Source organism: Hibiscus syriacus, unplaced genomic scaffold (assembly GCF_006381635.1).
Source record: "Hibiscus syriacus cultivar Baekdansim isolate YM2019G1 unplaced genomic scaffold, ASM638163v2 tig00110954_pilon, whole genome shotgun sequence".
NCBI classification, from domain to species: Eukaryota; Viridiplantae; Streptophyta; class Magnoliopsida; order Malvales; family Malvaceae; genus Hibiscus; species Hibiscus syriacus.
This window is the reverse complement of record NW_024062931.1, coordinates 1338139-1356219: the sequence shown is the minus strand read 5'-3', so window position 1 is coordinate 1356219 and position 18081 is coordinate 1338139. Positions and strand designations below refer to the sequence as shown.

The following is an 18081-nucleotide window of genomic DNA, read 5'->3' as shown; positions in this document are numbered from 1 at the left end:
CCACAACAACTGTCGTAGACGTAGTCCCTACCATCCTCCTAGTCACACGTCATCGTAGTTGTCGTCGATTGGCCTTCAGAATCGCGTGAGATCATGATTTTTAACCTATGGTTCGTGAAGTATATAACTCCAATTAGTCGTCAATCGACCATTGATCAGTCATAATTTCATAGGTGTTTTGTGTCGGTTGGAGCTTCTTCGACGACAAAAGGCGGCGACTAACATAGGTTTAGGGGTTGAAATGAAGGTTTTCAAAGTTTTGGGTTTATTTCAAAATTTATGTTTTTTTAAAAAATATAATTTTAATTTTTTAATTTTAAATTTACAAGAGTGTGACACATGTCACTGAACGGGAAAATTTAACGACCTGAGCACCTAAATGGGTAACGTTTGTAACGTTAGGCACCTGGATGAGTCAAAAAATAGTTTAGGCACCTGTTTGGGAAAAACTGTATAGTTTGGGCATTTATTTTGATATTAAGCCTTTTATTTGTTTTGGTTAAATTATAGGATTAACATTTGTACTATATATAAATGGCAGATTTAGTTTTTGTATTTTAAATTGATCAATTTTTAACTTTGTATTTTTCAAAATTTTAAATTTTGTTTTGATTCAAACAATATCTGTAAAATTTTGTCATTAGTTCATATATTATACTTAGTTATATATTTGCTTCTCATTATTTAATTTCATAATTTTAAGTCACGTAATTTAGATATATTCGTGTCCCCCCCCCCTCTACTTTTATTGGATCCATTTTTGCAATCTGAAATTTGGTTAACATAGATACAAATTCAGCTGCATCTAAGACATTTCACGGTCACGATTGATTGAATGCGTGTTGAGCTCTTTCAGTTCTCTGGTTCTGCAGAGAAATCCCAGTTGTAACTGGCTCAACAATTACTTCAAGATTTTAGGAGCCTTGTACAAAACAATATGCAATGATATCGTTCACTTTTCCACTGTTGAATTAAACAAAAGGAAACCAACTTCAGTGAAATGATTGTCTGTGTCCAAGAAAGATCATATTCCGACCTTTTTGTATCAGGAATCCGAAATGGAGATCAATCATTCTCGCGATTTCCCGGACACGTAGAGAGATAGTTTATCTCTTAGATGAACACCCTTGATGTCAACGGATCCGCAAATTCGTTGGCAGTAACTGAAATCATGATCGTGAGACAAAGGCATTTCTTCCTTCACGTCATCTTCCAAGTCGACAACGATGTTATGAAGCATGCAGCAAACAAGGATAATCCTTGGCAACTTATGTTTGTCAGGTCTCCATGTTAGATTTGTCTAGAAATTAAGTTGACAAGTTGGAAATTTCATCTTGGTTGGTGGCCAACTTATTGGAAATTTCATCTTGGTTGGTGGCCAAACTTTGAACATGTGAATTTCATATTTGGTGGCTAACTTGTACACATTGGAAAATTCTTTGGTAGGTGGCCAAACTTTGAACATATTGTTCTTGAAACTCAACTATAAATAGGCCTAAGTATTTCCATTAGAAATCATCCCAAAAACAAGTTCTCTCTCCCTATTGTATTCTTCATTCTCCCACTTTGGGAATTCCAAAGAATTCCATTTGTTGTAATATTGGCGATATAGTGAAGTTATCATCCGGTGTGGTGCCCGAGGAGTATACGATATTCTCGTCGAACCTCGTAAATTTGGTGTGTTCTCTCCTTTATTGTTTTTTATTCGATTCTTTTCCATTGTGTTTCAATATTCAATAGTTTGACAGGTTTATCCGCTGTGCAACCTTTGGTGGTTTTAATCTTGACATTTTAGGTCAATTTTAAAACTACGTTTGTGTGGGAAATAACCCTTTTTCCCCAACAATTGGTATCAGAGCTTCGGTTGAGGTTATCCTGGTGGTTCCGTTGCTGAAAAGATACAGTTCGTGATATTGAATATTGTTCGTTAGAATTAAAATGCCAAAATACGGATCAGTTGAGACATCAAGCTCTTTATCTGGACCGGTGAGGAGGGTGATGTCAAATGCAAATTTCTCGGTGGAGTTGTTCGATGGATCCGGTCATTTTGGCATGTGGCAAGGCGAGGTGTTAGACACTTTATTCCAACAAGGTCTAGACATCTCCATTGAGGAAGAAAAGCCCGAATATATGGAGGAGAAAGAATGGGGAACAATCAATCGTTTGGAGTGCAGCACGATTCGATCTTGTCTTTCTAGGGAGCAGAAGTATGGCTACAAGAACGAGACTTCTGCAAGTAAGATGTGGAAAGCTTTGGAGGAAAAATTCCTGAAGAAAAGCTCTCAGAATCGTCTCCACATGAAGAAAAGATTGTTCAGATTTGATTATCAACCAGACACCAGTATGAATGAACACATCACTGTGTTCAATGAGCTAGTGGAAGACTTATTGGGCATGGATGAAACCTTCAAAGATGAAGATTTGGCTTTGATGTTGTTTTCATCTCTTCCAGATGAATTTGAGCACCTTGAGACAACGTTACTTCATGGTAAGGATAATGTTACCCTTAAAGATGTAACTGCTGCTTTGTATAGTTATGAACTCAGGAAGAAAACCAAGAAGGAGAGCAAGTACGAAGCAGCAGAGGCCATGGTGGTAAGAGGTCGCTCGAAAAGTCAAAAGCCAAAGTGGAGAGGGAGATCAAAGTCGAAGTCCAGACTGGGAAAAGATGAATGTGCCTTTTGTCATGAGAAAGGCCATTGGAAGAAAGATTGTCCGAAGCTGAAGAAGAAAGGAAAAGCTGCTCCAGATGCATGTGTTGCAGAGCATGATGCACATGACTCTGACATATCATTGGTTGCTTCATCAACAACATTCCATTCCGATGAGTGGATATTAGATTCGGGTTGCACCTATCATATGTCCCCTAATCGGGAGTGGTTCTCCGATTTAGTGGAACTAAATGCAGGAGTTTTTTATATGGGCAATGACAATACCTGTAAAACTGTTGGGATAGGTTCAATTCGATTGAAGAATCAAGATGGATCAACCAGAGTTCTGACGAATGTCCGATACGTGCCCAGTTTGAAGAAAAATATCATCTCGTTGGGAGCCTTATAATCCAAAGGCTCAGTAGTCACTATGAGAGATGGAGTTTTAAAAGTCACATATGGCGCACTTGTGATGATGAAGAGCATCAGGAAAAATAATTTGTATTACTACCAAGGTAGTACAATTATTGGAGCAGTTGTAGCAGCTTCCGGAGGTGATGATTTGGACGCAACCTAGTTGTGGCATATGCGGTTGGGACATGCTGGAGAGAAATCCTTGCAAATTCTGGCAAAGAAAGGATTGTTGAAAGGTGCAAAGGCTTGCAAATTGAACTTTTGCGAGCATTGTGTTCTGGGAAAGCAGAAGAGAGTGAAGTTTGGCACCACTATACATAATACAAAAGGTATTGTAGATTATATTCACTCAGATGTATGGGGTCCTTCAAAGACATCATCTTTAGGAGGAAACCATTATTTTGTAACTTTTGTAGATGACTTTTCCAGAAGAGTTTGGGTGTATCCGATGAAGTCTAAAGATGAAGTGCTTTAAAATTTCCTGAAATGGAAAAATATGATCGAGAACCAGACTGGTAGAAAGATCAAACGTCTTAGGACGAACAATGGAGGGGAATATAAAAGTGACCCATTCTTTGACGTTTGCCATGAGTATGGTATTGTTCGACACTTCACTGTTAGACATACACCACAACAGAATGGGGTGGCAAAGCATATGAATCGAACACTATTGGAGAAAGTTCGATGTATGTTGTCTAATGTTGGGTTAGGCAAGGCATTTTGGGCTGAGGCTGTGACATATGCTGGCCATCTCATTAATCGTCTGCCGTCATCAGCGATAGGAGGAAAAACACCATTGGAGGTATGGTCTGGAAAACCTGCTACTGATTATGATTCCTTATATGTATTTGGATCCACTGCTTATTATCATGTGAAGGAATCCAAGCTTGATCCGAGAGCAAAGAAGGCTCTCTTTATGGGAATCACCCATGGAGTGAAGGGATTCCGTCTTTGGTGTTTAGACACCAAGAAGATAATTTGTAGCAGAGATGTTACCTTTGATGAATCTGCCCTAGTAAAGAAGGTAACAAGTGAAGCTGTCCAGACAAGTAGTACTCCGCAGCAGGTGGAGCATACTCCAAAATAGGTGGAGTTTCAGCAGATGATGATCCCAGAAGTTGATGCAGCTGATTCTTCAACTCCAATAGAAGAATCAGAAGATGAAGAGGTTCAAACCCAAGAACCATTGGAGACACCAGAAACACTTGCAGTTACAAGGCCAAGGAGAGAAATTCGTAGACCTGCTCGATTTGTTGATATGGTGGCCTATGCTCTTCCAGTTGTTGATGATGATATCCCTATCACTTACCAAGAAGCAATACAAAGCTTGGAAAGTGATAAGTGGAAAAGTGCCATGGATGACGAAATGCAATCTCTCCAAAAGAACGACACTTGGAAACTGGCACAATTACCGAAAGGTAAAAGAGCCATTGATGCAAGTGGGTATTTGTAAAGAAAGATGGATCTCATAACAAGAAATATGTTCGCTACAAGGCACGGTTGGTAGCTAAAGGCTACGCTCAAAAGGAGGGAATCGACTACAATAAAGTATTTTCCCCTGTTGTGAAGCATTCCTCCATTAGAATATTGTTGGCCTTGGTAGCACAGTTGAATTTGGAGCTAGCTCAACTTGATGTAAAGACGGCTTTCTTGCACGGTGATTTAGAAGAAGAGATCTATATGACACAGCCAGAAGGATACAAAGATGGTGGTTGTGAGAAATGGGTTTGTAAGCTGAACAAATCGCTATATGGATTGAAGCAATCTCCGAGGCAGTGGTACAAGTGATTTGATAGCTTTATGAGGAGGCAAAAGTATACTAGAAGCAAATATGATCATTGTGTGTATTTGAAAAAGCTCAAAGATGGATCTTTCATTTATCTTCTCTTGTACGTTGACGATATGTTGATCGTTTCGAAGAGTCAAAAGGAGATAGACAAATTAAAGGCTCAGTTGAATCAAGAGTTTAAGATGAAAGATCTAGGTGAGGCCAAGAAGATTCTTGGTATGGAGATAAGCAGAGATAGACAGAGAGGGAAGCTTTGTTTAACACAGAAGCAGTATCTGAGAAAGGTATTACAATGTTTTGGCATGAATGAAAATACTAAACATGTAAGTATCCCATTGGCTTCTCATTTGAAACTTAGTTCTCAATTATCTCCTAAAACTAACGAAGAACGAGTGTATATGGCAAAAGTTCCATATGCTAATGCAGTTGGGAGCTTGATGTATGCAATGGTGTGTACGCGTCCTGACATTTCACAAGCAGTTGGAGTTGTGAGCAGGTACATGCATGATCCTGGAGAAGGACATTGGCAAGCTGTGAAATGGATTCTACGGTATCTCCAACAAACCGTGGATGTTGGTTTAGTTTTTGAACAGGATAAAGCACTTGGTCAGTGTATGGTTGGATATGTTGATTCCGATTATGCTGGTGATTTGGATAAGCGTCGATCAACTACTGGGTATTTGTTTACTCTTGCTAAAGCCCCAGTAAGTTGGAAGTCTACATTGCAATCTACGGTAGCCTTGTCTACTACAGAGGCAGAATACATGGCAGTTTCAGAGGCTGTAAAGGAAGCAATTTGGCTTAACGGGTTGATGGAAGACTTGGGAGTTGTTCAAAGTCACATTAGTCTCTATTGGGACAGTCAGAACGCTATTCACTTAGCGAAAAATCAATTCTACCATTCAAGGACTAAGCATATCGACGTGAGGTATCACTTTGTACGGGAGATCTTTGAAGAAGGAAAGATTCTACTTCAGAAAATTGCGACATCAGAAAATCCTGCAGATATGATGACCAAGGTGGTAACAGTAATCAAGTTCAATATTTGTTTGAACTTGATTAACATCCTGAAAGTATGAACACCTTCGGGTGTGTGGCACTTGTGAGCGCAATTAGAGGCACTACAAATTTGGGGAGTTGAAGAAGTTGAGTAGGCTTGGTAATTTCAAGCCAAGGTGGAGATTTGTTAGATCTGTCTAGAAATTAAGTTGACAAGTTGGAAATTTCATCTTGGTTGGTGGCCAAACTTTGAACATGTGAATTTCATATTTGGTGGCTAACTTGTACACATTGGAAAATTCTTTGGTAGGTGGCCAAACTTTGAACATATTGTTCTTGAAACTCAACTATAAATAGGCCTAAGTATTTCCATTAGAAATCATCCCAAAAACAAGTTCTCTCTTCCTCTTGTATTCTTCATTCTCCCACTTTGGGAATTCCAAAGAATTCCATTTGTTGTAATATTGGCGATATAGTGAAGTTATCATCCGGTGTGGTGCCCGAGGAGTAGACAATATTCTCGTCGAACCTCGTAAATTTGGTGTGTTCTCTCATTTATTGTTTTTTATTCGATTCTTTTCCATTGTGTTTCAATATTCAATAGTTTGACAGGTTTATCCGCTGTGCAACCTTTGGTGGTTTTAATCTTGACATTTTAGGTCAATTTTAAAACTACGTTCGTGTGGGAAATAACCCGTTTTCCCCAACACTCCACATTACCCCTTGGATGATCTTCCACATTTCCTTGAGACTTGCCAACGCCCTGTGCGCCACCAGGAGCGTGGCCGAATGTCTTTTGTTGAATTCGGCTCTTAATTCGGGTAGTTCTTTCCCCTCGTACGGTATAACGAGATAGGGTAGTAGAGGATAGCCAACATCTCCAATTATTTATTCTCTTATTTCGGATCCTTCTGGGAGCACGAGTTTTTTCCCATTCAATCTCTCCCCTTTGTCACACATATTATAGAAGTTCGAACTCTGAAACACCAACCAGTCTTCAGTTTTACCAGGCCGGCCAGTGACTATGTCCCTGAACCTCATGGCCGACATTATAGGAAAACAAATGGTGTTGGCTTTGCACTTCTGCCTAAGCTGATATAACACCCTTATCTCAATCCAAATACATTACTTTTAATTACTTGATTAGACATTCCATTCATTGTGGTCAAGGTGTGAACCATAGATGGAAACAGCTACGTTTGATTTAAAGGCCGATTCAAGATAAATCTGCTGACAAAACATGATTATGACACACATGGGATTAGTTTAATACTACTTCTCACAACACCTTTTAAATAAATTATATATCAAATCATATTTATAATTTTATAATGAATATAAGTAAGGCGTAAATTTTTAGTTTGATACATCACAACTCCATCTCCACCTCATAATGAGATTATATAAAGATTATTTAATAAAATATAATCTAAAACTCGAACTCTATCTCTTCTCCTATTTTGATAAAAATATTTAATCATTATTTATATAGATTATTAGACAAAGAAGAGGTAATAGAGATAGATGACATATATATTATTTCTTCAAGGTATTTTAGTTCAATGATTCGTAAGATTTTTTTTTTATCTTTATATACTTTATCATTTTTAACATTTTTATATTTATTATTGATTTATATAGTGTGTGAAATGATAATTCTATAATTTATTAAATATTTATATTGTTATTTAAAATCTTCTCATCTATCTATAACTGTGGGCATATCTTAATCTAAGTAGTAAAATAACTTAGGAACAAGTTATGAAGATATAAGATCTAACTTGAATCATCCATGTTGGAGTAAATTAGTTAGCTTAGCGTTAAATCCCTTCGATTCTAAAAGTTGTTGAATAGATTAAATCAATAAGTGAAGTAATTGTTCGAACGTTTCTTTGATTACTGAGAAGTTATGAAAAGATTAAATTAATCGAACATCCCGAATAATTATAATCAACCTATTAAATTAAACTTTACACTTTACAATAGCTGGATACCTCATCATTACCGATAATCTCTTTATTTACGATTGTACTTTTTTTCATTTAAGTCTTTTTAATTTAATTGTCATTATACAAACCCTCTTTATTTTATTTTCTTTTTTTTATAAGATTAATTTAATATCACTCTCTATAAATTCGGTTGTGCTTACCACAACAGTAAAATTTATTTCTTCAAGTATATGCTATCTCTTAAGGTCTCAATAACCTGTCAAATTAACCAAAACTTCAAATTTAACTTTGGCATAAATATAACTTAACTTTCAAAATTCGAATTTACTCGTGTAAAACCAATTCATACCCATGAATTGTATTTCAATTAGAATATTATGTCTTTGATGAACTTAGAAAATGCATTACTGACCCCAACTTTTATGATCTTAGATAAGTGGGTAAAAGTGGTCCAAGAAAGCACACAATATTTTGTTTATCATTAAATCTTGTCTTAGCCTTCGACTAAATTACCAGGTGCGTCCCTACAATCACCAGTGTTGCACATTTATGTAGAATCATCATCATCAAGAAATGATTGTTTCTTTCTCTTATAGTTATTAACAGCTAATCAATGCTTAATTACTTGTTCTATAATGCTTAATCCACCATCCCGAACAAGGGGACCTTTGTTTTCAGTATATAACAAAACTGAAAAGCATAAAAAAAAAAAACTTATCTTTTAGCATCATCAACATTATCATTTTATCATATTACATTAGATGTCAGGAAAACCACTAATATAAGCATTAGTAGAAGCAAAGATGAAGCCACATCCCACTTCAAATATTGTTCTCCTCGTCATATTGTTTATCATGATTTAAGGGGCAACGGTTAACGTATTAATCCAAAATTGAAATGAAACTAAACCCTAAATTATGCTCTCGTTTGAGCTTTTTGGTAGCCATTACAGGGCTCCTATCAACCATTTTTCAAGAGGTTATCAGCCAGAGATGAAGACAAAAGCATGCATGTCAACTTCATTGAACCGAGAGTCACATTGCGAACTTGACACAGGGCAGTAACCACCATCATTTTCTGTGTATATTCTGGTAAAGAAGAACTATCATCTCTAATCAGTTGCAACTTCCATGAATTCAAGTGTCATATCATATATATATTATCTTGTATAAAGTCCCTACAATACTTTAAGCACCCAAAGATTTATTTATTTTAATCAATTGATTATCTCGATTAAGTAGAAATGAACTATAGATCGTGTAAAATCAGTATCATACTAACAATCGGAGCTAAAAGTATAAATAGTCATTAAAAATAGAAAAAAATATTAAAATTAGGGTCTAGGTAAATAAATTTCTCTATATTCTTTAATAAAAAAAATTGGGGGGCAACCCACCCCGGAGCTCTACAGAGTTCCATCCCTGTTCGATGCTAATACAAAGATTTATAATAGTAATTTTGATCACTTAGACCTTCTGAAACTGAAGCATAATATCCTAAAAAATCTTCTTCTAAAGATAACTTTTTGCAAAATTAATCTAAAATGTTATTGGAAGTGATAACACTTTGCAATCTATCTATCTATCTAGTCTGAATTTCATAAGTATTAAAAGTGATTGATCAAAATATCGTCCTAAAATATTGAATTTTAAAATATTTTATCATGTTTATATATATATATATATATATATGTATGTATGTATTTGAAATACCATTGAACATCATTTGAGAAGGATCATGCTCCAGGTCTTATATTTTTACTGGCAGTTGATCGAACTGAAAATAATATATTGTGGAGCCAAGACAATTTGACCTCATAACATCTCCTTTACATTGTTCATGATCTTTTGAGCACTAATATAGCACTATGTAAAGGAAGATAGGATTGATAGGCATAAAATCATTTGGTTTCCTGTGCAAATTCCTTGACACTCCTCCTTGGATGATAATCATTTAGTAGCATTTTTGTTGTGTTTTTTCATCAAACGGAACCTTTATTTGCACTTAGCTTGCTAAGCTAATGATATAGAAGTTCACATTGAAGCAACAGATGCATAAGGTAGCTATCACAAACGAGTACGCCCGCATTAACTTATCAACCTATCACATTTGAAGATTGCGTCAACTTATCAACCTATCACTTTGATTATTTTGGATCCATATAGTGGTTGACATCAGATGCATAAGGTAGCTATCACAAACGAGCACGCCCGCATTACAAGTAACTATTGCTACATCATCATATAATGCCAAAAAAAAAAAGACAATCAACAGAATCTCGACAACGGCAAAGTATAGTTTTGAGTATAAATATGAGACGTGTACACCCCACAAGGTCACCATGAACCAGCAACATTACCAGGAAGAATCAGAGAAAATGGAGCATGAGAAAATCCGAAAGGGACCGTGGACGGAGCAAGAGGACATGATTCTGATCAACCTTGTGCACTTATTCGGAGATCAGCGATGGGATTTTATCGCCAAAGTTTCAGGTCTGAAGGTTTGGCGGGAGAAAAGACAACAGATAGGTAGGATTATCTTGAAGATTGGAAGGTCTTGGAATGAGCCCTGGTTTAACAAAATGAATTTTTGTTGTAGGTTTGAACCGAACCGGGAAGAGTTGCCGGTTACGTTGGGTTAATTACCTTCACCCTGGTCTCAAAAGAGGCAAGATGACACCCCAAGAAGAGCGTCTTGTTCTTGAACTTCATGCCATATGGGGAAACAGGTTCGACATTATTCAATAACGTTTATAAAAATATGTATTCTGTTTCCCTTGGTTTGATGATCTTGAATTCACTAGGTACATAAACATGATAATGATGCGCAGGTGGTCGAGAATTGCTCGGAAGTTACCGGGGCGTACCGACAACGAGATCAAGAACTACTGGAGAACTCACATGAGAAAAAAGGCTCAAGAAAACAAAAAGGCCATGTCACCATCATCTTCATCTTCCTCCAACAGTCATTCGTCGTCGTCAAGCACCGGAAAGGTAAGTTTCTATGACACCGGAGGGCCAGACATGGCAGACTTGGAAGGGGAGAAAAGTTGGGAATTCGAAGACGAAAAGGGGTATTCCATGGATGACATATGGAAGGATATTGATATGTCTGAAGAAAATATGATAAAACCTTCGAGTGATAACTATAACGACCATTGCTTGGATTCACTGTGGAAGATGGATGAAGAAGAGAGTAATATGTTTCCATATTTAGCCGGCTAGTTAGAATTCATTTATTTATTCATAATATGTAACACTACTTGTCTCCTGGGGAAACTCTTTAACATCTGGGTGTTTTCGTATCTCATCTTGCTACATATCACTGTAATCACCTCATGCTAGCTCTAGTCTTCACTAAGGCCATTTAAATTATGATTTGGGTGGCGGATGTAATGAATACCATTACATAATATATATAAAAGATGTAAAATAGCGGGGCTATTTTGAACCTGTTTGAGGATCTTCTAAACACAATGATTTCACATCAACTGAGCGATTCAGTTATTGAATTCAACCAATTATTCAAACCCCATCACTATAAATGCTAAATTAAGCTCATAATTTCCTTTTTAAATTTATCTTTGAATGAATGGAAGACTTAATCTTCAATGGAAAAGCTTCCCTTTTCCTTTCACTTTCACCATGATATATTCAAGCACACATCTGTTAGTATAGGATACAGGAAACACAGGCAAGATATCAGTGATAAGTGAATCAATAGGGAGACGTGTTGTAGCAAAGCGAGTTGCATTATCACCCTAGCAGAACTAAAAGTCGGATATCACTATATCGATCGATTGTCTAATTAATACCATTATTTTTTTAAACGTTGTTTTCGTAAAAATATATATATATATATATATATATTATAAAGAAAATATAATTGCCAAAATGATATTGAACAAGTAGGAAGATGACATGCATGAATTTTACCAATCATTACAAAAGGTATTATTATTGTAACCAAGTGACGGATCTAGAAACGTTTTTAGGATAGACACATATTAATAATATAATTTTTTTATCTAGATAGATATGATAAAATTTCAGGATGAACACGATAAAATTTCAAAGGCACGCATATATTAGTAAAAAAATTGAGTTTTAAAGAAAAAATTCGAATTTAAAAAATTTAAGCATGACATACCCACCCTAAGACCCAGGTACATCCGCCACTGATGCGAGCTAAACTCGGCTGAATCTTCATGATAAATGACTTAAAAAAAAGTGAAATAAATTCGTTGACAATCACCCCACTGGTTCACTTGTACTTGAATTTTACTTCTCAAATCCTTCTGCATCTTCCCCTACTTTTCAAAATTATTACCACGAGTTGGAAGCGGCATATTCTACGACTTTCTTTCTTTTAAATATTAAATTTAGGGTAAATTATTCTGGTAACCACTTAATTATTAAATCATGCTTTTGATTATCCCAAAATATAACTTCATCAACTCTATTAAAGAGGGTAAATTATATATTTCACCACTCAACTTTTTCTCATTCTTATTTTGGTCCTTTTAAAAAAATATAGTTTACTCACTAAACTTTCAATTAGTTCTTATTTTGGTCAGAATCCGTCCATAATACTTAACGGTGTTATGGCTAGACGTATTTCTTTCAAATATTATGAAATGGCCTCCAAACCTTCTTCACTTTTTGTGAAAAAAACCTATGGTTTCATATTCTTTTGAATTTCTTGTTTATTAAGCATTTTCATTCAAATCTCAACCATGGAAAGATGGAGGAGGGAACGAGCCGTATATCTTGATGAAGAATCTTCACCTATATATATTGTTACCTCTATTAAATCAAACTAAACGTAACAGTAGATTTTTTCCTTTGATAGGTCAATGTTTGATCAAAAAGTAAACTGTCTTGATAAATGCTTGCTTCTCAATTTATTTTTCATCTGATTATAACATGTCCAGGAGGTACATGCAATTTTCATAGTGGTAACATTTTTTGCTTGGAGCCTAACTGAGGTGAGTAAATGTATTAATCTATCTACTTGAATTCAGTATCTATAAATACAATGTGACTTTGGAATGAGCTTTTATAGCTGCGTGTTACCTAATACAGTTTTTGTGATTATATTGATCAGATAAAAAAGCATTTTTGGATCTAAATTTATTTAAATTGGGTAGAAATATTGGACAAATATGAAATGATATTAACACGTTTAAGTGGAATCAACCATTAACAAAAGAGAGATACAAATAACAGCTCTCATCTTGAGGGTAAATTTGACTCAATACCGTAGGCGGGTTAATTATTAAGCCCAATATGGTACTAGATTTTTATTTATTTATTTTGGGAATTATGATATTTGATATAGTGACTTAGAACTCATTTCGTCAGCATGAAGAGTTCCAATAATATATATATTTTTATTGAAACTTGTCACTCCAATGTGATAATATTTAATAAAAATTATATTTTAGTAGAACTGAAAGATTAAAAAATCTAATCAACGCTCAAACAAAATAACGATACAAAAAAATTTGTTTGCATAAGCAAACGAACCACAAAAGGGGATGAAACTACTGAAGGTCATTGACAAATCTCAAATTAGAGTCAAGCGACGTGAGAAAACTATCCATGAACGCAAAACGCGTATTCAAATCAATCCAAGGGTCCAAAGAAGGGAAGATCATCATGATAACAAATAAGCATCATCATGATCAGTCGTGGCGATGTCAAATTTATCCCTGAGAAAAAAGATAAATGAAAACAACAAATACATAATTATTCTTATTAAAAACTAGAAAAAAAGGAAAAATATAATCGGAGGGTGTCAACCAGCATCAAAATCGGTACCACCGTCGATTAAACAAAATTAAAGAAGAAAAAATGGATAATTTTGATAATTTCAGAAGAAATATATGATTAATTCAATCATTTTGCTCTTGTTCTTACACTCTTTCAATAATTTTAAAATATATCCAATGTGTGTAATAAACTAACAATTGTTATATATTAAAACAACTATAGAAGTGAAAATATTTTTTTTTTGGATAAGTAAAATTCATTCATCCAAAAAGGAGCAGACAAGCTGCTGTACAACGTATACCCCTATACAATCTATACAATTATATCAATCCCCAAGTAACACACAAATGCATATTTACAGCATCTAATCTGTTCATATGAGATCCATACAATTTAAATCTCACAGCATCCTTAACCCTACTTACAATAGTATCAATCGAACGAGCCACACCTCTAAAAAAAACCTGTGATTTCGTTCCTCCCAAGTGTAATAAATGAATCCAGTCCAAGCTAGCTTGAGAAGGTGAACCAGAAGAGACTTACCTTTGAGACTTTGTATCAACCACTGGAGGTGATCACTCTAGCATATGAACTCCTGGGCAAGGCCACAGGAGAGAAGAATAGCACGCCATATGCTCTTCGCAAAAACACACTCAGAAAAAATGTGATTACAAGATTTAGTACCAGAATTACATAGCCCACACGCAATATCTGTAGCCAAACCAAATCTTGCTAGCCTATCTTTTGTAGGCAATCTGTCCAAAATTGACATCAAAAAGATTAAAGAAAATTGCCTGGAAACCATACAAGGCGATGCCAGTTAACCTTCTCAAGCCTACTTCGAATATTGTCCCATATCCAACTAACCTTAACTTGAGACTAGTTGCTGTTAGAGCAAAACAGTCTCCAAGCATCACTTTTTAGCTTAAGCAGTTTAGCCAGAATCCAGCTAAAATTAAGCTTGTTTTCCACATTCCAAAAGTCAGCAGATCTAAAACAGTACACATTAATCCAAGCAATCCAGAGTGAGCCTTCCTCTACTAAAATTTTCTTTATGAGTAGCAAACAACAAGCTTTGCTCCAATCCAACAAGCTCCTTAACCCCAGGCCTCCCTCAGATTTCAAGGAATAAATATGTCTCTAACTAACCCGAGCACCCCTAGCAGGGGTGTCACCACCTTTCCAAAAGAATCTCATACAAAGTTTCTCAATATCCCTGATCACCCCTTTAGGCAGGATAAGTTGTCTGTTCCAATAGCTAAAGATACTAAACAACACAGCTTTAATGAGTTGTAATCTACCTCCAAAACTCAGCTTTTTACTTGACCATTTGCTAAGTTTCTCTTTAATTTTAACAACCAAAGCATAACAGTCTTTCCCTGTGAGTTTCCTAGTTACCAAAGGTACACCAAGATATCAGACAAGGAGTTTCCCAACTTTAAAACTAGTGTCATAATGAATCTGCTCAAGGACATGGTCAGATACACCACAAGCATAAATCTCAGTCTTCATGGCATTTATTCTAAGGCCAGAAAGATCATAAAAGACCTCTAAAGTGCTCAATACACCCAGCACAACATCAAGGGATCCATGGCAGAACACCAACAGGTCATCAGCAAAGCAAAGATGGCTGAGAGAAATCCGCTTGCATTTGGGATGATACTTAAAAATACCATTTTTGGCAGCAGCATCTAGTAAGTAGGAGAGAATATTCATAGCCAAAACAAAAAGGTAAGGGGATAAAGGATCCCCCTGCCTAACCCCTCTAGCACCATTAAAGAAACCTACCAGACTTTCATTCAATGAAACTGAATATTTAGGGGATGTGACACATGTCCGAATCCATCCACAAAACTTATCAGGCAGACCCATGGCCTCCAGCACAACCATAAAAAAATCCCAGTTCACAGAGTCAAAGGATTTTTGTAAATCAATTTTAATGGCACACCTAGGAGAAAGACTTTTCCTATAATAACCTTTGACTATCTCCTGGGCTAACAAAGTATTGTCAGCAATGTTTCTACCTTTGACAAAAGCAGGCTGACTAAGAGAAATCATTCCAGGGAAATAATGAGACAGCTTAGTGGTAAGGATCCTGGTGATGGTTTTGTAAACCACAGAACAACAAGAAATAAGCCTAAAATCTTTGGCCATGCAAGCATTTAGTGACTTTGGGACTAACACAATTGAGGTAGCATTAAAAGCTGGAAACAAGAAAGAGGAATGGAAGAAATACCTAATGGCAGCAAGGAAGTCACACCCAACCACTTCCCAAGCAGCTTTAAAAAACCAAGAGGAGTAACCATCAGTCCTTGGGCTTTTCCCATTTCCTTGCCTAAACAAAGCAACCTTGATTTCTTTGTCATCTACATCTTTAGAAAGAACATCTCCATCATCCTCTGGTAAGGAGAAATTTAATAGATTTTTCAAATAATCCACATTAGTGCCCTTGACTGCTGGATCAACAGTACTTATGAGGTTAGTGAAGAAGGACACTAACTCAACAGCTATATCTTCAAAAGAATCCATATACTGCCCACTTTCATTCATTAAAACCTTTATGGTATTCCTTTTCTTATTTGACTCAACTCTTTGGTGAAAAAATTTAGTATTGAGATCACCTTCCTTAAGCCAATGAATTTTAGCCTTCTGCTTGTAGAATTCAAATTCAACAACCTCCAAATCCACCAACTCAGCATAAATTCTCTTCTCCTCCTCCAAGCTTCTTTGGTCAGTGTGATTCAGATTGTGCAATTGCATTCTTTCGTAATCTGCTCTCTTACTGAGCACTCTGTTTGAAATATCAGAGAATTGGTTCTTGTTAATTTCTCTCAGCCTAGCCTTTAGCATTTTCATCTTGAGGAACATACATTGCATAGGATTACCAACACACTCCACCAGCCAAGAATCCTTCACAATTCTAAAAAAATCATCACTAGCAGTCCAGCAATTAAAAAACTTAAAATGCATAGGTCTCCTAGCCAAAGCACCCCTCTGAGTCCATAACACACCCAAGCAATGATCAGAAACACCTTGTGCCATATATTCAGCATACGAGTCTGGGAAGTCAATCAACCATTGAGGGTTTATCAGGATTCTATCTAATTTGCGAGCTAAAAAACCCGCGTTTTGCCTATTAGACCAGGTAAAAGTGGGCATCTGGTAAGGATGATCCATAAGATCCAAATCCTGAAGGCAGTCTTGAATGTCCTCCATGTCAGAGGAACTGAACATACCCAGATTCTCATAATCTGAACTTTCTTCTGCCCTTAGGATAACATTAAAGTCTCCCTCAACCACCCAAGAAGCAGAACCAACCATACATTCCAAGTTCTTAAGATGATTCCATGATTCTCTTCTGACTAAGCCACTGTTACTGGCATAAACAATTGTTATCAGAGTCTTGTGGCCATTGAAAAAACCAGCAATAGTGAGAGACTGATCACTACAGCTTAAAATAGAGAACCCTAACTACTTCCTCCATAACATCCAGATTCTGCCACCCTCAGCATAATCATAGTTATCTGCCATGTTCCAGTCTTTAGAGAAAGTAGAGTAAATCTTACCAGAATTAGGCCTCTTAATTCGAGTTTCAAGTAAACAAATGACATCCACATCCAACTTAACCAACCTACTGAATACCTTACCCAACTTAAGAGGATTATTAATTCCTCTAACATTCCAAAAGCTTATTAGCATCAAGCATTAACTGGGCCCACACCACCAACTCCCACAACATTACCCTTAACTTTATCAACATGTTCTCTCTTTTTGGATTTAATTTCATTAAGGAGAACATCAACCCCCATAGAAGCTACCCGAGCCTTCCTTGGGCCATCTATGACACCTCCTCCTGCCAGAGCTTCAAGTTTACTAGAAGAGCCCACATTATCTTTCTTCATTCCTCTAGTTTTCTTCTTGTTAGCAACAGAGTCTTGTAAGGTAGGAAAATCATTTTTAGGACTAACATCTTCTTGCAGAGCCTGCAAAGCAACTTTCTCTACTAAAACAGGGCAGAGCTTACTGTCAAATTCGACAACCTCCTGACTCACAACAGCTTCCTTATTAAGAACTGGCATAACACCACCAGAAGTGTTAGAGATTTTCTGATCAGCACCAGAAGCACTGGAACTATTCAATTCATTACTGGTAGCAACAAAATCCTTAGCATGACTATCAGAAATCTCTTGAAGTGCTAAAACAGAAAGTTCCTCAGCAGGACCAACCTATAACTCAGAACTCAGATTACCCATACCAACAATAGGGATAACAGTACCAGAAGAGTCAGTAGAAAGAAAGGATTTATCCAATTGCACAATCGGATTAACATTAGTAACTACCCCTTTCTCATCACCAAGCTCAGAAGGAGCAGCATCCTTCCTTCTCCAAATCTGGACCTCTTTCCTCTCAGGAACCTTCTGAACCACAACACATCTATTTTCCAAATGACCAAAAGATTTACAAGAAGAGCAAGATTTTGGCTGCCAAGGTACAACCACTTTAAC

General features: G+C 36.3%; 1 protein-coding gene across 1 annotated transcript in view; it reads left to right on the top strand.

Moving 5' to 3' along the window:
- The window catches only part of LOC120148164 (transcription factor MYB59-like), a 30802-nt gene extending 19776 nt beyond the window's left edge, over window positions 1-11026 (top strand). Inside the window, exons 4-6 of the mRNA XM_039161340.1 lie at window positions 10175-10294; window positions 10401-10530; window positions 10633-11026. Coding sequence (XP_039017271.1) covers window positions 10175-10294; window positions 10401-10530; window positions 10633-11026 — 644 coding nt within the window. The remainder of the gene's footprint in view (window positions 1-10174; window positions 10295-10400; window positions 10531-10632) is intronic.
- The last annotated feature ends 7055 nt before the right edge of the window (window positions 11027-18081 follow it).